Here is a 22626-nt window from a genome sequence, read left to right on the forward strand (position 1 = left end):
AATTTTAATATTCAGTAAATCTTTGATGAGTAATCTGCAATATACAAAGAAAATCAAACCGTGCGTCACTGCTAGCATACACTGCTTTCAATCATATGTCTGCATAAATCAGAGCTGCATTTATATGTACAATGCTTTTTGACATGCCCACACACACAATTTAAAATGCAAATAAAATTAATTTAAAATTAAGCATAGACTGTTACATAATTTAGAATGCTGAAATATCAGTAATTACCCTAAACATTTCTACACATCAGCTGCAAAGCACAAATTCCACTTTCTAATAAAAACAAAAATGAAAACATACTTACTTTTTCAACTTCTGAGTTAGGAGGTACTGTTTCCTGAAAGGCCATGACATAATTTTTAACGTATAAATTGTTTTCTTTCTTTTCATCTTGAGTCTCTACGACTAATTTCTTGAGCTCTAAGTTGGCATCAACCACTGTAATGTTGGTGGATATAACATCACTTTTGATGCAGTCAAGGTTTTTTTCTATTTCATTCTGAACATTTTCTTCTTTCGTCTTAAGTTGCTGAATGAGTTTCTGTTCCTTTTCATGAAGAAATTGATGCAGGTTTGCAAACTCTTGATTAATGTATTGTTGCAAACTATAAGCATCTTCCTAAGAAACAAGAAATAAAAAAAATAAGATGAATGGCTGCACATTACATATATTTATATATATTTTTGCATTTATCTTAGAGGATATAATAAGAGGAGGCCATTCCACTAGTACAGTGATAGGGCAAGGGCATTTGTCTGCATCACTAAAGACCTGACATCAAGACTGAGCCCAGCCCAGTTACCAGCAAACATTTAGCCATATCCATTTTACATCACCTGTCACTGATGTAAGAAAAGTGGCAAGCAGAAAGGGGGCCCTAAGGCAAAGCCATGTGGAACACCACTAGTAATATTACTTAATGTGGAAGACGTACCAGCATCCTCTGGTTTTTATGTTTCACCAGAGAGACACTGAGCTATACCATGGGCAATATAGGGTTTAATGTACAGATGGATGAGTTTTTGATTACAGCTGAATCAGTGACTGTATGAAAGACTTTAACCAGGTCCAGAATGGAAGAGTGGCCAATTTCCTTGGATTCAGTGACCCTATAAAACAAATGAACCAGGTTGAAGAGAGAGAGAGAGAAAGGCTCAACCTTTAACAAAGCCAAAATGATTTGGATTGAGGGACTGAAAATTTCCTCTGTTTAAGTTTAATTATGATACACTTATCCATGATTTTACAGATGGTACTAGTAAAACATATGGTTCCATACATGCCTACATGAAAGGACCCAGCCTTTATTTAATGATAGTCCTATTTCAGGTCCCCAAACATCTGGTGCATTCCCAGTGGTCAGGCTAAGGCTGAACAGTCTCACAAAGGATTGAGCAAATCCATACTTGTCATTTCTGCTTGGCAGCCGGATATACTGCCTCAATGCATGGAATCAGCATTCTTAGTTTTATACAATGCAGACAAGACCTAGTTAAGAGACACTGCGGAAGAGGTGTGGTTTGGTGGGTAGAGGGGGGGGGGCAGGTGATGTAATTATCTGCAGTAAAACTGGAAATAAATTTGCCAGCTAGGATTTTAGCAATGGCATCAGGCTCAGAATACATGATATCATTAAATACTAGCTACAAGCAATATTGAGTTACATCTAAGTTTTCTGATATAGTTAAGGATTTATGTTTTTTTTTTTTTTATTTGGTGGCTTAAGAAACGGAGTCAGAAGGTAACCTTACACTTTCTGATGGAGCACCTGAAGTTTTTGCTAATCCATTTTAGCTCTTGGAATACTTCCTATACAAGGCAAGTAGTTTTTCCTTACTGTACAATTTCTTTATGTAACAACTCCACCTTAATGGCTTCAGCTACATAGCTTCTGAATGTCCTTATTTTTTTTTACTTTTTCAAGTCTTTATGGTTACATTCAGGCCAATAAAGCCAAACCCCACTATCTGAGGATATGCCTGTTTTGACCTCTTTATAGACTTCATCAGCACAGCATATGTAGTCTATCTTGCTGGGGCTGGTCATGGAACCTAAAGGAGACAAGGGGGAGGCCTCTGTATCCCACATTCCATTTTTTTTTTTATTATGCTCTACTTGCTTGACCAGCCCAGTCCCCTACGCTCACTGACCTTATCAGAGGGGTACTCCCCTCAATGGACTTTACCTTTGCTTACTGAGCATCATGAATGAACACCCTTCCTGCCCGTCAGTGTCTCAAGATGCCAGAGATGTTAATCAAACCCAGGTCACCTGCGCCACTGTTAGGGCTTTATTGCTCTATGCCATCCATGGTGCTGGTTTTAACCTTTAAAGCACAGGCAAAAGTGATTTATTTATTAACATCTAATTTTTTGGGAAAGTCTGATTGGGTTGGTGCCCATTCTTCGAGAAGGCCAGGGAGAAAAGCTCCTAAGTATGATAAAAACATTTTAAGAATAATAATTTTATATTAAGAATAATAATTTTATAATCTTCAAAAATAATACAAAAAAACTACAGTTTATATAACACATCAAATTAGACACAACATGAAAACAGTTAAGAAGAGATTGAACTTGTATGACAGTGATTTAATATTTAGGGAAATTTTAGCTACTTTAGAGAAATTAACAATAAATTAGTGTAACACAAACAGGAATTACAATATGAAGTAGAATAAAAACAGAGTTATGGCATATTTAGATGAAGTAGAAGAAAAACAGAGTTATGGCATATTTAGATAGAGAGTAAGGGGGGAACCTTTACTGAAGCAAGGACATGAGTGAAGGGGGGGTAAGGAGGTTTAAGGTAGGAACAGGTACTTGTTCATATTTACTGATACAGCTTATCCCGAGTTAGAGAGAGAACAGAGCCATATTTTGGCTATGAAAACTGGACTAGAGGGAAGTTATTGACCTGATGGATACAGGTAAGGAGTTCCAGGCCTTAGAACATGGTATGAGTACGGACTATGCCCATGAGTTTTTATAGGTTTATGGACAGGGAAGAATTTTTGGTTATTGGATCTTAATGACCAAGTGGGAACACAGATGTGTAGAATAGAATTTAATGCTGATATACTTGTTATAGAAAAAATAATGGATGAGATTGTTAGAGTGTGCTAAACTATGAATAAAAGGTTGAAATCAATTCTGCTATAAATATGCAAAAAGTATAGGAATAGAGCTTAGAGATGTAAACTGAGCATCCATACCATGTGACATAAACTTGACTAAAATAAGTCGTGCTTTGAAAAACAAGGAACATCTGTTAATGGACATGTTGTATCATAGAATCAGCAGAAACTCAAAAACAATTCTGTATGCTTTCTGACAATAAGAGCAAGAAAGTTTGACATGTTTTCTCACAGATGAATGAACACGCTTTTTCACAAAATCAGCAGAAAAACAATTTGTACATGCTTTCTCACAGATGCTTCCTTATCAGCAGGAAAACAATTTGTACGCACTTTCTCACAGAGGCTTCCTTATTAGCAGAAAAAGGACTCTAAAAAGTAAATATCACATGGTTTCTCACAAGCATCATCAGAAGTGCTTCCTCACAGATGCTTCCTTACAAGAATCTAAAAAAAAAATTGGTCTATGTTAAAACAACGAAAAGTATAAATATCGAACACTCGGATGAGCGAAAACGCATACGATTGACATCGATATGAAGATGGGGAAAATTTGCCCTTTCCTCACTGTAGTACGATCTGGGAGTTGGAATACATTTACAACACTGATTTCGATCATATGCGTTTTTGTTCATCCGAGCATTCGATATTTATACTTTTCATTGTTTTAACATAGACCCTAAAAAATAGACACTAAGAGGAAAAGCAGGATCTGAAATACGCGAGAAGAACAGCATATAAAGACTGTAAAACCAAGCTGTGTTAGGGTATGTAGGAACCCAGGTTCTGAGGTAAATGGAGAATGAAAGGTAATCATCCATATTTGTGATCAGAACCAAATATTAAAGCTGAAACCGTAACAGTGTAGTACATATCTCATATAGAGATAAGTGATTTATTAGTAACTATGCTTAGGAGTTAATATAGTACTGTGCTGCAAAGCATATTTTCTCATCAGCTTGTAGCCTGCAAGGCTCTGTTTCAGGTCTTAAACTGTAAATGCAGCTATGCAAAACCCTGTGTTATAACCAGACTTTGATTTCAGCAGTAAACGCCAACAAAACTTTTGTGTTTTAATCAGACTTTGGTTCCAGTAGCAGAGGCATCATAATTAATTCTTTTAATTGTGACTACAGGAGAAACTATATTCAGTGCCAATAGATATGCTCTTTACATTGTCAGTATAAGTGTACACATTTATAAGATGCTGATGCAAATGTTTTAATCTGTTGTCCGATGGATATATGGTTGACCATATGTATGACTTATCAGTTAACTCTGTACAATAAAATGAATCATGTTCATGAGTGTAAAGCCATATGGTAACTTTCTTAAAAAGTCAAATATGTTAAACAAAATCTGTTTAATATATGAGTACACTTTCTGATTTTCAGAACATAAAACAATTTTCCAATACCTTCCCCAAAGACCACCTTAATTTAATGAAAGGTATTTGTTTTACATTGAATGACATTCAAAGTTCAGGCTAAGTGGAAGAAGTTACATTTTTTCCCCACTATCCAAAGCCCTTGCCTCTTTATATGGGAACAGGATTTTTAACCACAAAGCTTTAACACCTTTAGGCCCTGAGAAACATTCTGGGTCGTAGGTTTAATTTAGAGTGGCACTATAATTATCGGTAACGGAAAGAAAGTCAGGGTTAGGAAGCCTCGCAAAACATTTACCATTAAAGGAAATAGCTAAAGCCTATTGGGTAAAACAAGAATTCCCTAATTTTCCTGGAATAGTAATCTGGCTTCCCATTTAAAGTGCTCAGGAATCAAGTTCTAAAATGGAACCTGGAGGAGAACTTAAGTGGAATCTCCAACAGACAAATAGTGTCTCCTGCAATTTCCAGAAACTAACCTCTAACTGTTCAACTACAAACTCGGTTCCACCCTAGCCTCTTATCAGGGGCATAACCCAATAAAACAAATCTTCTGCCATTTTAAGCATATGTTTCTTAGTACAGAACCCAAATGCTAGAGAAGCCCCCACTGGCTGACTGGCCTACCTAAAGAAGCCAAAGGGAGGCTCTAACTCCTTGGAAGAGACTACCTGAAAGCCCCTCAGCCTGGCCTACCTCCTAGAAGGCACTCCTCATAAATTTCCTGCTCTGAAATCTGAAAACCTCCTCCACTAGTTCTAAAGAAGCGCCGGGAGGGTTCTCAACCCTAGGCTTCACTGTTTTGTCTTGCTCTTGGAGGCGGCTCCCCTTTAAAGCAAGCTTCCAAACACTAACTGGACAGTCTAATTTTAATAGTCGTTTGTTAAACCTAGCACAAGAGCGGAAAAAACCCGTAGGCCTAAACAAGTATAAAAGGTATGTAATCCATAGGTATCTGTTTCCCAAAGAAATACATATTCACTTTTTTGACATCCGTTAAATACTGAGCAAGAAAAACCAAAATGTTCCAACGGGTTAGCCAACTCTGTTTCGGTCTGAAACTCCGGTTTGAAATATTTCAACGCCAACCTGCACTCCAAAATTGCTTCTGCATGGACCATGCGGCAAAAAGACTGAGGATATGGCGTCGGTCATGCATTAGTACCCTGACGATGCGCAGTCTAATGCGCTGACCGGCACCTTTACTCGGTATTGGGCCGACTGGGGGACTTACCAATAGTCAGGACTGCAGCAATGGAAGACGAAGAACATCATGAAAACAGTTAAGAATAGATTGAACTTGTATGCCAGTGATTTAATATTTAGGGAAATTTTAGCTACTTTAGAGAAATTAACAATAAATTAGTATAACACAAACAGGAATTACAATATGAAGTAGAAGAAAAACAGAGTTATGGCATATTTAGATGAAGTAGAAGAAAAACAGAGTTATGGCATATTTAGATAGAGAGTAAGGGGGGACCTTTACTGAAGCAAGGACATGAGTGAAGGGGGGGTAAGGAGGTTTAAGGTAGGAACAGGTACTTGTTCATATTTACTGATACAGCTTATCCCGAGTTAGAGAGAGAACAGAGCCATATTTTGGCAATGAAAACTGGACTAGAGGGAAGTTATTGGCCTGATGGATACAGGTAAGGAGTTCCAGGCCTTAGAACATGGTATGAGTACGGACTATGCCCATGAGTTTTTATAGGTTTATGGACAGAGAAGAATTTCTGGTTATTGGATCTTAATGACCAAGTGGGAACACAGATGTGTAGAATAGAATTTAATGCTGATATACTTGTTATAGAAAAAATAATGGATGAGATTGTTAGAGTGTGCTAAACTATGAATAAAAGGTTGAAATCAATTCTGCTATAAATATGCAAAAAGTGTAGGAATAGAGCTTAGAGATGTAAACTGAGCATCCATACCATGTGACATAAACTTGACTAAAATAAGTGGTGCTTTGAAAAACAAGGAACATCTGTTAATGGACATGTTGTATCATAGAATCAGCAGAAACTCAAAAACAATTCTGTATGCTTTCTGACAATAAGAGCAAGAAAGTTTGACATGTTTTCTCACAGATGAATGAACATGCTTTTTCACAAAATCAGCAGAAAAACAATTTGTACATGCTTTCTCACAGATGCTTCCTTATCAGCAGGAAAACAATTTGTACGCACTTTCTCACAGAGGCTTCCTTATTAGCAGAAAAAGGACTCTAAAAAGTAAATATCACATGGTTTCTCACAAGCATCATCAGAAGTGCTTCCTCACAGATGCTTCCTTCAAGAATCTAAAAAAAAAAATTGGTCTATGTTAAAACAACGAAAAGTATAAATATCGAACACTCGGATGAGCGAAAACGCATACGATTGACATCGATATGAAGATCGGAAAATTTGCCCTTTCCTCACTGTAGTACGATCTTGGAGTTGGAATACATTTACAACACTGATTTCGATCATATGCGTTTTTGTTCATCCGAGCATTCGATATTTATACTTTTCATTGTTTTAACATAGACCCTAAAAAATAGACACTAAGAGGAAAAGCAGGATCTGAAATACACAAGAAGAACAGTATATAAAGACTGTAAAACCAAGCTGTGTTAGGGTATGTAAGAACTCAGGTTCTGAGGTAAATGGGGAATGAAAGGTTATCATCAATATTTGTGATCAGAACCAAATATTAAAGCTGAAACCATAACAGTGTAGTACATATCTCATATAGAGATAAGTGATTTATTAGTAACTGCGCTAGAGTTAATATAGTACTGTGCTGCAAAGTATATTTTCTCATCAGCGTGTAGCCTGCAAGGCTCTGTGTCTTAAACTGTAAATGCAGCTATGCAAAACCCTGTGTTATAACCAGACTTTGATTTCAGCAGTAAACGCCCAACAAAACTTTGTGTTTTAATCAGACTTTGGTTCCAGTAGCAGAGGCATCATAATTAATTTTCAAGGTTATTTTGGATAAATTGTTGTCAGGACTGGACAAGTTGGGACTAGAAACTATATCTCAGCATGCATATGTACGATACTATACAGGTATTACAGAAAAACTATACAAATGTTAATCCCGATGGGCTAGATTCCAAAAGTGTTTCTGTCAGTGTAAGTGAAAAACTTTTTTTAAAAAAAAGCCAAAAAGGCCCAAAAAATTTTTTGAAAAAAACCCCCTTTGGCTTTCCCAAAATAAAAAACCCCCAAAAAAACTAAAAAAACTTAAAAATTCCCCAAAAAAACAAAACTTCCCCTTTCCCCCTTTGTTCCCCCCCAAACCAAACCCCCCCCCCCCCCCCCCCCCCCCCCCCCCCCCCCCCCCCCCCCCCCACCCCCCCCCCCCCCCCCCCCCCCTCCCTCTCCCCCCCCCCCCCCCCCCCCAAAAAAAAAAAAAAAAAAAAAAACAAAAAAAAAAAAAAAAAAAAAAAAGAAAAACATAAAAAAAAAAAAAAAAAAAAAAAAAAAAAAAAAAAAAAAAAAGAAAAAAAAAAAAAAAAAAAAAAAAAAAAAAAAAAAAAAAAAATTTTAAAACCTTTTATTTTTTTCCCCCAAATTTTTCCCCCAAAATAAGTTCAAAAAAACCCCTGGAATTAATAAAAATAAATTTAAAAAAATATATAACCACCAAACACAAAAACACCCCATGTTCCCTATTTGCAAATGCTAAATTAATCCTTCCAAATATGTTTTAAAAATTAAAACAAAGTTTAAATAAAAAAATTTTATTTTTTTCAACCAATTTCCAATTTGCCCCCAATAAAATTAGCCCTTGGGGTTCCCCCACAAACCCAATTTGGGCAAATTTCAACCTTAAAATTTCCCCAAATAAATTTTAGATAAAATCAAACCAAAACCCTGAAAAAAAAAACCCCCTTTTTTTCCCTTTCCCAAATTGACAAAGTGCAAAAAGTTTTTTTAAAATTTGAAAAAAAAGGGGCCCCTTTTTCTATAAAATTCCAAAAACCGGGGTTTTTTTTCCTTGTTTAAATTTTACACCCCTTTTTTAAACCCCAAAAAACTACCTTTCCAAACCTTCCGGGAACAACCAAACCATAAAACCAACTAAAAAGGGAAAATTTTTAAAATAAAGTATTTCCATCACCACTGTACTATACTTTAACAATTTCTTTCTCATTTAAATCAAATTTTTTAAATTGCCCCTTTTCCCCTAAGGGAATAAACCCGCTTCCATTTAAAAAATTTTCCCCTTTTTATCCAAAAAAATTCCATTTTTTAAAATCCAAAATATTTAAAATGATTTAAAATTTAAAGGCCACCAAACTTTTAACCGTTATCCTTGTTAAAGAACCCAAAACTTCTTTTTTAAGAAATTTTGTTCAAAGCTTTTTTAAGGGAAAAAAACCACCTTTTAAAACACCCTTTAACAAAGTGAAATAAATTTGGGTACCTCTTTCTCCTTAAAGCATCAAAAACAAGGGGTTTTGGCAATTTCCTTTTTAAATTTTCTTCCACTTAAATTCTTATATTTTTGGAAAATCCCAAACCCGGGAAAAAGGCCAACCAAAAAAAAATTTTAAAACAAATAGGGAAAATTTTTTTTTCTAAAAAATAGTTAAAAAAACCCTTTTAATTATTCCCCCAAAACATAAATTATAATTAATTTTATACACAAAAAACCATAAAAACCAAAAAAGTTTTTCAAAGTGAAATGATTTAATTAATTTCCAAAATCCTTTTGTAAAATTAAAATTTTGAATTAAAATAATAATAAATTTTTAAAAAAAACCCAAAAATTAAATTTTTCTTACTCTAAAAATCATTTGGGGTATTAGTTTTGGGGTTGGCCATTTACCCCTAATTGAAAAATAATTTCCTTCACAAATTTTTGATAAATTTTGGAAATACTTAATTCAAAAATCAATTTTTCCAAATTTTTTTAAAGGCGGGGCTAAAAGGGGATTTTGGGAATATAAAAAATTTTTTTCAAATACCCCTTTTCATTATGGGTTTTTTTCCTTTTAAATTTTAAATCATAAAATGAAACAAAACAAAGGTTATCAAAATTAATTTTTTCCGGTTTTTAAACCCAGATGCCCTTAAAAATGAAGGGTTTTTAAAATTTTTAAAATTTAACCACATTTTTTTCAAGTGAATTTTTAAAATTTTTGGGGTCTGGACCCCAAAAAATTTTTTTTTCTTTTAAAACCAAAAAGTGCCATAATTTTTCACCAAAAAACCCAAAAAATTTTTTAAAAATTCAAATTTTTTAATGTTTGGGGTTTCCAACAAAAAAACAAGACCACCAAGTTTTTGGTAAAAAATAAAACCCTTTTTAAAAAAAAGCAAACTTTAAAAGGGTAAAACTCCAAAAATTTTTAAAAATTTAAACCTTGGGCCCATCCTTAAACAAAAAGTTTTTTAAAAGAAAAATTTTGGTTTTGGCCCAACTGGTTGTTGGGTTTTTTGGTAAAGGGTTTAAAAGAAAATAAAAAAAAAATTTGTTTTTTTAAACAAATGGGTTGAATAAATTTAAATTTTTTCCCCCAATAAAATAAATTAAAAAATTAATTTTTCAAAAAGTTTCCCAACCTGTAATTTAAATTTCAAAATAGTTGGTTGCCCCAAAGGAAAAAAAATTTTAATTTTTTCCAAACCTTTGAAAAATTTTAAATAGCCAAGAAAAAAATGGTAAAAAAGAAAAACCAGAAAAAAAATTGGGCACAACCTGTATAGGGGAAAAATGCCCCTTTTTTAAATTTGGCATTTGGGTAAAATTTTTAAAAATGTTTTTTGGGAAAGGGTTCTTTAAAAGGGAGGTTGATTTAGAAAAGGGATTTGAATTAAAACAAAATTTGTTAAATTTGGGGGGCCTTAAACCCAAAAAAACCCCAAAAAAGGCTAAAATAACTTTTGGGGTTTTTTTAAAATTTTGGGCCAATGATTTCAAACATTTTAAATAATTATCTATTTTAATTATTATTTTAAACCCATTGCAATTTTTAAATGTTTTTGTATTTGGAATTTTCCAAAAATTTTGGATGGGTTTAAAAAATAAAAAATTTAAATTTTCCAAATGTTTTTAAAAAATTTTAAATTTTGAAAAACACTGGGTTTGGAACAAAAAAAAATTTTTTAAAAACCCCAAACTGGGGTTTATAAATTAAAAATTAAATAATCCAAAAGAAAAAATTTGGGGGAAGGGGTTTGGGGTTTTTTTAAAATTTATTTTTGTTGGGAAAGGGACGGGTTTGATCGCCAAAAAATAAGTCCCCTATGCTTATGGGAATGAAAATTAGTTTTTGTTTTTTAGGGGGGTTTCTATATTTTGGTTGTTGGTTGGGTTGTTTTCCCTTTAGTATTCCCTGTGAAATGAACCCCTTTTCTTTAAAAAAAGGGGGACCTTATAGGGAAAAAGTTTAAAGGAATCAGTAAAAATTTTGGGGTTTTTTATTGAAAGGGTTCCAAGGGGAAATGATTTATTGTAAAAGAACCCCGGGTTTTTAAATTATTTTAAATCCAACCCCCACCAAATTCCCTAATTTAAAAATTTAAAAAAAAGTAAGGTTTCAGTAAAAATTACTTTTTACAAAACAGAATATATGTTTTTAGGTACCCTTTTTTCCCAATCAAAATTTAGGGTTTAATTTTAGGGAAAAAAATAATTTTTAATTTTTTTGAAAAAACTGGGTTAAGAACATTAATTTTTAAAAGTTTTCCAGGATGTTAATTCTTCCCCTTAAAAGAAGTGATTGGTCCTTATTTTTTTGGGGGAAAACCCTTTTTTGATGCAGTTAATAATTGATCCAGGGTTGAAAGCATTATTTTGTTTTTAAGGGGCTCGGGGAATTTTATGGGTTTTTGGGTGTTTTCTTTAAATATTCCCCTAAGTAAGCTTTTGTTAAAAATTTGGGAAAAAGGGTTTAAATTTTTAAAGGGTATTTTTCCCCAAAGAATAAAGGGGCCTTTTTGGGGGGGGAGGGGAAATTAATTTTTAACGGGTTTTCCCCTTACCCACCCTAAGTGAAATTTAAAAAAAAGCCACCATTTCAGTATGGGATTTCCCTTTTAAAAGGCCAAACAGGGGGCCCAAGGCCTTAGGTTTACCCTTTCCCATCTGGAAATTCCCTTAATTTTTAAAAATTGGCTTTGCAAAAAACCAAATTCCCCCCTTAGTTGTATTTAACTTTGAAAGGGTTTCCCTTTATGGGAAATTACCCCATTTTGCCAAAAATTTTTTTCCTTTTTTGCCCATCCTGTTTAAATTTTGGGGAGGGCCACCCATGGGCATTTTTTTTGGGGGCTTTTGGGCCCCTTTACTTTTTGTGGGTTAAGGGGGGGTTAGGGAGTTTTTTTTGCAAAAGAGGGGCAGAGTTTGGGGAAAACAATTTTTCCGCAAAGGTTTTTTTCCCGGGCCCTGGGGGGTTAAATTTTTGACAAACCACCAAAAAATAACTAATTTGCCTTAAAATTTTTCCTAATTTGTTAAACCTTTTTTTTTTGGGGTTTTTAATTCATTTGGGTTTTTAAATTTTCCCCCCAGGGCCATTTTTTTGGTAAGCCCTTATTTAAGGAAAACCCATTTTCCCAATTTTTTTCCCATTTTTTAATTTTTAAAGGGGATGCCAATGGCTTTTTTTCTGGGGTTTTCCCGGGGTTTTTTTTGGGTAAAAGGGGGTTTTGATTTATGAACCAACAAATTCTGGGCCTTCAGTTTGGGGCCCGTTTTTTTTCCCCAGGTAATTTTAAAATTTTAAAAAATATTAAAAAAAGGGTTTTCCCTTAAAGGGGGTTTAAATTGGGACTGTTTTAATGGGTTTTGAAATTAAATTTTTATTTTACAGGGGGCGCCAAAATTTTAGCCTTAGGGGGGGAAAATTTTGGGGTTTGGTTTCTCCCATAAAACCCCAGATGTCCTTGTTGCCACCTGGGAGTTTCTTATTTTCGGGGTTTTGTTTTTAAATTCCACCCTTTTGCCCGTTGGGGGTAGGGGTTCGAAATAGGGAAATAAACCCTTAAAGTAATAAAATTTATAAGGGCATGTTAAAAGTAATGCCAAAAAATTTTCCTTTCAATTGGGGGGTTTTTGGGGAAGGGGTGTACTTTTGGAAATTTTAAGGCTTTTGGTTGACAAAAAAACCCCCGAGGCTTTTTGTTAAACCCCCCTGTTTTTATTATTCAGGTATTTGTCAATTTTCCCCTTGTCTGGCACTAGGGGTTTGGGAAAATTTTTGGGGGCCAAAAATTTAAAAGTTAAGAGGGGAAAAGGGCATAAAAACCCGGGTAACTAAGGGGCCCTTAACCTTTCCCCCAAGGGGAAAGGGTTATTGGTTTTTTTTGAATTTTACACCAAAAGGGGCTCGTTGTTGAAACCCAAATTTTTGTAAATTTTGGCATCCCCAAAAAAGGTTGGATTGGTAAATTTTGCCCAGATTTAAAACTTAAGGGAGGTAATAGCCCCCCTAAAACAATTGGGGCCTTTCCTTTCCCCCCAAGGGGAATTTGGTTTTGTGCCCAAAAGGCCATTTTTAAACCAATCATTTTTTGCTCATATTGTGGCATCATCCTCAGTGATGGTAATATGCTACTCAATGCACTGTAACATCATCATCAGTGTTGGTAATATGCTGCTCAATGCACTGTGACATCATTCTCGGTGATGGTAATATGCTGCTCCATGCATTGTGACATCATCCTCAGTGATGGTAATATGCTGCTCAATGCATTATGACATCATCCTCAGTGATGGTAATATGCTGCTCAATGCTAGGCTCAGGCAAGCCTGAGACACACAGTCTGAGAGCTCCATAATGTCTCTATTCATATAATCCACGGAGGTGCATCTCACGTCATTTACACCTATAAGGACTCTCTCTCCTCCTTTTGTCTCATCCTGGTTAGGGGTCACCACAGTGGAACAGTCCACAGAATGAATGGCAGTGGAGATTTACACTGTCGAGTTGCCATATTGGTGCCCAACCTTCCACAGAAGGTACATGCAAGCACTCATGCCTAGGGCCAATTTAGAGTGTCCAATCCACCTACAGAATGTCTTTGGGATGTGGGAGGAAACTAGAGCACCCGGAGGAAACCCACATGACTACAGGGAGGACATGCAGGCTCTGCACAGAAGGCACCCCAGCCAAGAATTGAACTGGAGAACCTCTTGCTGTGAGGAGGCAATGCTAACCGCTGCACCACCATGGCCGCTCTGCACCTATAAGGACTATGATGGAATAATACTGGAACATGTGGTGTAATGACTAGAGTGCTTGCATGACTTGGCGGATTATGGCTTCAGATAAGTGACTAACAGTTAACTTCCTGTTTAGCCTGGTTAGAGGGGCACCAATATATCTTACAATGGAGTCTTCTATCATGAGAGTCCTGAGAAGTATGTTTGCTTGCCTTAATGGCTTAGTGTTTGGGGCTACACTGAGAATGACAGTACATGTGGTGTTGGGTGCCATTTTTTCGGAGTACCTTTGGGCTTGCTGAGGCATGGCTTTAACAATGGGCAGTCTAGGTAATCTATACTGTTTAGGAAGATTGTGCCTCAGCATACATTATCTGTGTGTGTGTTTTGTGCTGAGAGAGGTCGTTGTCTACATGGTTTCATCAACCTGACGTGCACTTGTATGTGAAGTTTAGCCTTCAGTATCATTGCACAAGTACACCTTTCGCATACTGTGTCCGATTCTATGGATTGCTCGTCAGTAAACATGAGACAACTGCTACATTGTCACAAGATGCCTATGTCTACCAAGCTGGCTTGGAAAATAGAAATGATGAAATCATTATTTGTACAGTTACATTAAACCCAAAGTAGAGAATGTTATAATCATAATAATAATAATAATAATAATAATAATAATAATAATAATAATAATAATAATATGGAAACCTTGTAAAAAAAACTAGCATGAATCATTGGAAAGATTTTGTGAAAATATAACTAACTTTCAAACCCATGGATGACTTAAGTTATTATGAAAGGTTAAAATATCTGAACGTGTACAGCATCTCATATAGATTTTTAAGAGGACACCACCTTCAGATATGTATATACAGGGAATTTAGAGACAACTACTTCTGGGAAAGTTATCAAAGATTAAGACAGGATCATCAGATCTGTGAGAGATCATACAGGAATGAGAGATGTACTAACTGGTTCTCTGAGACAGCAGTTGATGCATGGAACAGACTGCCAAATTACATTAAAGAAAGTACCAGTTCAGATAGTTTTTAAGAACAATTTAGACATGCATTGTAGGAATGACTGTTTCCTTATACTGGCATGCTAGAAGGGCATTATTGCCAATGTCTGAAATATTTGTATGCTTGTATTTCCTTGTTATGTCCTGATTGCCTAGATGTTTCACACATTAATTGCAGGACATTATTTTTAAAATGCTACTTCCCCACACAAGAAACATTTTTGGTTGTCCTGTAGAACACAGAACACACTTACTTGTAGCGACATTCATCGGATTATCAATGGCCTTAAATGACCATTCTCTATCAGCAAATCTATACGGTCTTCCAATTACACAGTCCAAATTCAGCTCGTCCTTAATCTTACTTAATGGTTGAACACCATCAAAGTGTTTTTGCAATTCCAAATGAATTTCACTCTTGGTCAAAAACATATTTCTTGTCCATGTCTTTACCTTCTTGCATTTATTTGAATAAAGGTCATGTGTGGTTAAAAAAAAAAAAAAAGCCAATGTACACTATTTTATTTTTTTCAGTTATTTGCTACAATTTAAAGTGCTGTATCTAAACATAAATCTGTATATGGTTTCTTTTGGGAAAAGCGCAACTGGGCACACATGAGAAATAGTAATCTCTAAGAAAGTATTTACATCTTCCAGAATCAGTAATGCTGAATTAAGGACTGAAGTGTTTATTGCATTATATTTTAGAAAGGGAATGTGAAGGCAAATGCCAAAGCTTAGGGGAAAGAAGGGAGAAGTTGTGCTCACTGGAATGTAATTCTGTGGAAGGAGTTAAAAATGTAGGCCGAAGTAAGGCCTAGATTCTAAGGGTGTACATGAGTAGTCTCATTGTAAAGGAGGATGGGGTATGTTGGTGTAAGGGTTTGAAAAGAAGGGGGCCAACTTTGCCTTGAATGGGTAACCAATTTGTCGTCTTAAGGCGGTGTTCATTCCAAGGAGAATTTGTTACAAAGAGTCAGAGGAATACAGGGGGAGGCAAATTATCACTTGAACAAGCAGTACCCTTTTGCTTATAACTGCCTTTGTAGGTTGTGATAGGAATTGAGATATATTTTGGTTCCAGAATAGTAAGCAATTGACTCTGGTTATGACTTTCTGAATGTGGACTTGGAAGTTGAGGGATTGGTCAAGCCAGAGTCCAAGGTATCTAAATGAGGTGGTGGATTCAATGACACTGCCAAGGTCTATTGAGTCAGGGCTTTAGTTTGCCTTCTTTGTGCACAAACAGTATGGATTTAGATTTTTTTTTTTTGGGGGGAGGCTGAGTTTGGTGCAAAACCATGTGTACAGTTCTGCTTGCAGTTGTTTTTGATAATGCTAATTGTAGGGTTAGACCGAAAGATGACCATGTCATCAGAGTATAAGAGGAGCTGTAGTCAAGGGAGGTCAAGTTGAAGTTTATTTATGAAAACAGAAAATAGCAGAGGGGCCAGAATTGAACCCTGTGGTACACTCAAGCATGCCAGTGATAAGAAGGACACTATTTTAACTCTGAAACATCAGTACCAGAGGGTGGTTTCTGAACATATTTTGATATCTTGTAAGCAGTTATCCAAACAGTATGATCAACCAGGTCAAAGGCACTAGTATATTAAGCTATTTCAGTTTATACAAATAAGGTATCCTTGTATCGCATCTGTACCATGGAACTGATCTTTCTGACATCACTGAGAACAGACATAACCCATTTCTGATGAAACTTCAGGTGGACGCATGTTTTAGGAAGGAAGAATGAATGTGGTTTCCTTTTTATGACCTGAAAATTGCTTCAAATCTGTAAAACAGTGTGTTACCTATATGTGGCTTTGTTATGGTGATACCATTTTGCTCAAGCAAATTGCATTCATGTTTATTCAGCTTCATTCATTAGATGTAGTTGTACAAGGTCTGATTATGGTGGCACCTATAAAAAGTTTTATCTCAAATGAAGTTTTGCATCTTTTGAATGTTTTAGCGAGTTAATTTTGGATGGCGATGACCTTAGTCTTGTTGTATTGGGCTGGTTGAAGTCTGAAGGATTCCAATGACCTTTTCTTTTGATTTAATAATTTATCAATATTATAACTCTACCAATTCTATTTTAGAATTTTCCAAAATACTCGCACTTCAAGGGGATGAATTTATCAAGTCAATTTGTTAAGTGTTGTATACGGTTGTGAATGTTTCACATACAGGTTGTGAAAGGGGGGGGTCAAGATATGGCACCATTTAGCTGATGCAAGTTGGCTGTTCAGAGCATCTTAATTGCCAGACATTTAATATGGTATCTTTTTTATGATGTCTTGTTCAATGTATTTGCAGAGCATCACGGCACTGAGGTCTCGGTAGTACCCAAGCTTCAGCCTAGAGGGCTTCTTTCTGCACTGAAGGAGGCATTATTTGCTATGTACTGCTTTGACATTTTTTTATAACCTTTGTTATAGACAGGATGCATAAAGGTAATTTGTGCCTCTGTGTTATTGCCTATTTTATCTAAAGCAAAAATCACATGAATCCACTGGGTTCCAAAATGGTTCTATGTTTCCTCAACCTTGCATGGACAAGCTAGAACTGTAACGTAGAGGGATTCAGACCTGACTACAGTATGGGCAAACAAGGTTCTATTGATAGCTGGGAGGTATGGCCAAGCTTATCCCAAAGGAGGGACATTCATCTTGGAGAACCTTGAGGGGAGGCATGGACTATTAACAGAGGGAACCCTTGGATGAATCTAGGACAAGGTTAGAGGAGGGGGGCAAGATGGTAGTAAAAAATTAATTTATGAAGGTGCTGCTGTGCTGTACTGAAATCAAAGTTTTCTCAATACACTAAATCTTGTTGACTGTGTACTGCTGAAATCAAAGTCTGGTTATAACACAGAGGTCTGCATAACTGCATTTGCAGTCTGTTTTAAGACACAGAGCCTTGTAAGCTGCACTGATGAGAAAATATACTTTGCAGCCCAATACTACTTTACTTTTAGTGAAGTGACTATTAAACAGCAGTTACTATTAAATAAAGGATTCTTATAACTTGTGGGAAAGCATACAATAATTTACTTTTTAGACTTTTTTTTTAAGAAAATATTTTATGGGAAAGCACGTACACATTGTTTTTTGCTGATCATGTCCATTCTTCTGAAATCACATGAAAAGAAAGCATGTGAAACTTTTTTGCTGATATTGTCAGAAAACATGTTTTTAAGAAAACATCTTGTGAAAAAGCACATACTGCTAATTTTGTAAAAAAATGTCCATTAACAGAAGTCTGTAAGAAAGCTTCTGTCAAACTGTTCTGCAGAATTAGACTTTTTTGCTGACATTGTGAGAAAACATGTCTATTAATAGATGTTCTTTTTACAAATCACATACATAGTATAAATGCTCATTTTACATTGGTAAACTCTATACCTACATTCAAGCAACTTTTTATTTAATGCTTTATTTGTCAACATATTTATAGCAAATTTAATTACAATCTTTTATTCCTTGTTCAGTACACTATAACAGGTAGGTCATAATACAAAAAATATTTCCCCCTCATAAAAGCAGTTGCTGGCAAGACCCCACAGAATGCCCTTACATTCCATGCTGACCCCAGATTGGGTGTGGTGTTAGTCCAGGGGAAGCAGGGGCTGGGAACGGGGGTAGAAACCAAAAAGTATGAGGCAAGGGGAGGGGAAGGGAAAAAAAATAAAACATTATGCAGACATCACACAGATGTACTACAGAAAAACAACAATCTACAATAACTGTTAAACACACATGCCACAAAAATTATTTTTAAATAATATGAGGCAAAACTAAACACAAACCAGAAGCCACTGGGCATTTGCCATAGCTACTTGTATTTAAGAGCTCTACAAACAAAATACAGTCAGTTACGTACATGCATGACTTTGAGTTCCTTCTCACTCTTGTTTCGTATATTTTTTAAAGCACCAACTTTGGATCTGATGGATGACAAGGCTCTTTTAACTTTGTCCTACAGGCATACAAAAAAAAAGAAAAAAAAAATGCATAAACAAGAATCTGGGATGTAAAAATATCATTGATTACTTCTGCATTCATAGACAGTAACTAAACCTGCTATTTTGAAAAGAATAACCGCACAAACAGATATACAAATAGCACTGTTACTTTAATACACACCAATACTGAATACACCGTTATTTGTTTTCTGAACTATATAAGTGAGTATGGAAATGGCACAGCCTTAAATTTTATTTTTAAAAGGTAGTGGAAATACAATGAAAATGGCAGTAGGCGCTCTAGCGTGGTGTGATTAGAAAACTATAAAATGCAGTCGCACTCTGAAATAATACTGGGAAGGGGTGACAGTCACCATGGCCATCGGTTTTGTTTTCTAAAGACACAGTGAAAACGCTAACAACCCCACATCCACTTTCCTCAGAATCTCACGAACAATGTCTTATGTCTCTGCTAGGCAGTCAGAATTCCAACAATTGTATTTTATTCTCTGGTAAGTAAAGTTGTTCAAGAGTACCTGTATCTTTCTAACTGTTGCCGCTTCAAATTCGGACTGTACACCAAAGAAAAAATTGCATATATATATATATATATATATATATATATATATATATATAAAAAAGAGAGAGATTTTTAATAAAAAGTAAACAAAACAAGTAAGATGAAAACAAGAAAAATAACATACATACATATATATATATATATATATATATATTTTTTTTTTTTTTAAATATTGGGAGCCCACACATATGTATCTCAGTCTGTCAAAATAATAGAATTTTCTTTTTTGTTAGCTGTTTATATGTACCAACTCAAAAAATCTCACAAAAGAGCTGGAATGGGAAAAATCACCCTTACCTGTACATTTATACAATCATTTGCCCCCCCCTCCACAAAAAATAAAAACATACAGCTATCCAAAAATTAATATTAAACCACAACTTGCCAAAACACCTACCCTCAACTAAATGCAACATAATCCATCAAATGAAAACCCTTATCACCTAACAAAAAACTTACAAAAAGAAACTGACAATCAAATGGGAGTTTAACCCTAAAATTCAAGAAAGGTCAGGCTCTAATTTTAATCTACTAAACTGCTAAAACACCTACCCTCAACTAAATGCAACATAATCCATCAAATGAAAACCCTTATCACCTAACAAAAAACTTACAAAAAGAAACTGACAATCAAATGGGAGTTTAACCCTAAAATTCAAGAAAGGTCAGGCTCTAATTTTAATCTACTAAACTGCCAAAACACCTACCCTCAACTAAATGCAACATAATCCATCAAATGAAAACCCTTATCACCTAACAAAAAACTTACAAAAAGAAACTGACAATCAAATGGGAGTTTAACCCTAAAATTCAAGAAAGGTCAGGCTCTAATTTTAATCTACTAAACTGTGACTTAACCAACATGAAGTCATATGCACGTTTCCCATTTATTTATGTGGGTTATACTCATTCCCCAAGTCTCTGCTGAACAGGGCTGAATTCATTCCCCAAGACTCTACTGAACAGGGCTGCATTTACTCTGAAAGCCTCAGCTAAACAGGGATTTAAGTTATATGTATAGGATTTTATGGCTGGACTTGAGTGTTGATTTTTCCCACTAGCAGTTGAACGAAACTGTAATCTTTCTTTTCTTATGATGAAAGTACATTTATTTGACTTACTTTACTATTTAGTGATGTTATAATAATATTCACAGGAAGTTCAAAGTCCCCCTGAGTCTTGCAACCATTACCCCTTGCTAGTTCCTGCTCTAGACTATACCACCCAAAGGGCTTGGCCAGTCAACCCTGGGGTAAAGTTATGAATAGTGAATAGACATCCAATTATCCAGGTTCCTACTGGAAAAAGTTAGTGCAATTCCTGATTGCTCAGAACAGAAAATTTAATCGACTACACAGATGATCAACAGATGTTGGAGACAACATAGTTCAAAGGCTGTGAAATATACCCTTTCCCCAGCATTGCGCAACCTCGTAGTTAATGTATGTAATTAGCAGGGGATGCAATGGGGCTCGTCCTTCTGCAAAAACCAGTGTTGACAACATTTTTTTTAATTTTGGTTTTGCATGCACTGAATGTTTTGCTCGGCACATGCATAGTATCTGAACCAATTTCCTATTGTCAAGTCCTGTTTCTCCACTCCCCCCACTTTTGTCTGTTATTCTATTCAGGACAATAAATACACATTTGTCAAATCTGATACACAACTGTGCATGTTTACTTAGTGCATTTCTGGGATCTTTTTTAACATTATTTTCATTTATGTAACCACATTTTTTCTTCACATTTAACACAGATTTTACTACATTTTTAAAATAGATCTTTGAACCTTATTTTTAATACTCTACCCCCCTCTTACAAATAAAGGAGGCCTTCCTTAAATCAATTATTCCCATTGTATTTTCAAAGTGGACAAATACTTCCCATTTAAAATTTGTCACCTTTGACCATTGATCAGTCAACATTATTACATGGAATTACTGATGTCTCATAGAAATTGGGGGTACAAACCCTTTTTTCCAGGTTACTTAAATTGAAAATGGATTGGAAACTAGACAGACTACCTGACAATATGTCTTGTGTAATATCATCCCATAGTCCCTGGAGATGACCATGCTCAGGACATAGAAGAAAATACCAAACAAATGTGGTTGCAGCACTGAGCCCTACAGGACACTACAGACACCCTAACATTCTCTGACAGTACTCTTCCACCCACACCATGTGAGCTCTTTTAGCCAATTAGATTCATTAGTTTTATATTTCAACTGTACTTTTAGAGTTTATTATTAATGAAACAGCTAGTATCACATTTTGTCAGTAATGCTATTTTCTCATTAAGTTGGCATGGTCTGAGTTTTGTTTTACTTTTTTATGTATTGTTCTAATATGACTGTATTTAATGTTTTGTTGGTTAAATTTAGATGGCCAGTGTATTTTGTTTTACAGGTTTGCAGGATATGTGTATGGACTTGTAGGCACAGTGTATAAAATTACTTTTCTACATAGCAATGAATGAAAAAAGTGGCCATGATTCAGTTTTTTTACATATATTTTTTTATTTTTCTCCTTGCTGACCATCAAACTTGCTATCAAGTAATCCCCTCCACCTGTGGATAAGAGCAGATTGCATAATCTGTCATGCATACAGCCATTGGGATTTTCAACTTGAATGGCTTTAATTCCATCCCCGGTGGCTGACATGGACAGCGATATCATTGCAGGAGGACTGTATGATCTTTCCATGCATTGTGCATGCTTAAAACACACCCTAAAACTACCATCACCAGCTAGATATCTCCAAGACAAACATCTCCTGGTTGGACAGCCAGTGTGAACATGCAAGCCTCCACTTATACTGAAGCAATCATATGATCGGGAGCACAATTCCCCCCTCCCCAGGATGGACAAACCAGCATAAGCTGCACACGACCACACTCCCTTACCAGGTTCTTCCACAACCAGGAACTAACTGGTGTTCTGGGTTGTCATTAGGTCTGTTCCTCTGTGCCAAACAGATGGGTTATTACATTATATTTTTTGTTAAACTATGTGCAAGTTCTTGGTTTTAGTGGTGGCTGTCTTATACGGACTAAAATGCTTCGCTGAATGTCAGTGTGTATGATTTGTGTGTGCAATGTGTGAACTTTTACTTTCGCTTATAATGAACAGTACAACTACATAAGATTTAAGAAAGTTTATTAGCTTTAATAAGATTCCAGTATCGATACATACTGAAACATAGTCCCAGAGTGTTGACAAAAAAGCGATCTACATACGTCCACCTTGCCCTAAATCAGCAAATAAGCATTCTTACAATGATGTGCTTAAGAAGTACCTGTCCACTACCCAAATCTGTCCAAAATGTAGGCTCAGGATACAGTATACTCAGT

The 22626-nt window shown here is 35.5% G+C and overlaps 1 protein-coding gene across 1 annotated transcript in view; it reads right to left on the reverse strand.

Moving 5' to 3' along the window:
* Positions 1-239: 239 nt before the first annotated feature.
* The window catches only part of LOC122814455 (nuclear factor 7, brain-like), a 37254-nt gene continuing 14867 nt past the window's right edge, over positions 240-22626 (reverse strand). Inside the window, exons 2-3 of the mRNA XM_044087035.1 lie at positions 18612-18707; positions 240-629 (exon numbers count right to left, since the gene is read on the reverse strand). Coding sequence (XP_043942970.1) covers positions 240-629; positions 18612-18707 — 486 coding nt within the window. The remainder of the gene's footprint in view (positions 630-18611; positions 18708-22626) is intronic.

Source organism: Protopterus annectens, chromosome 10.part0 (genome assembly GCF_019279795.1).
Source record: "Protopterus annectens isolate FY-2018-M chromosome 10.part0, PAN1.0, whole genome shotgun sequence".
Classification (NCBI taxonomy): domain Eukaryota; kingdom Metazoa; phylum Chordata; order Ceratodontiformes; family Protopteridae; genus Protopterus; species Protopterus annectens.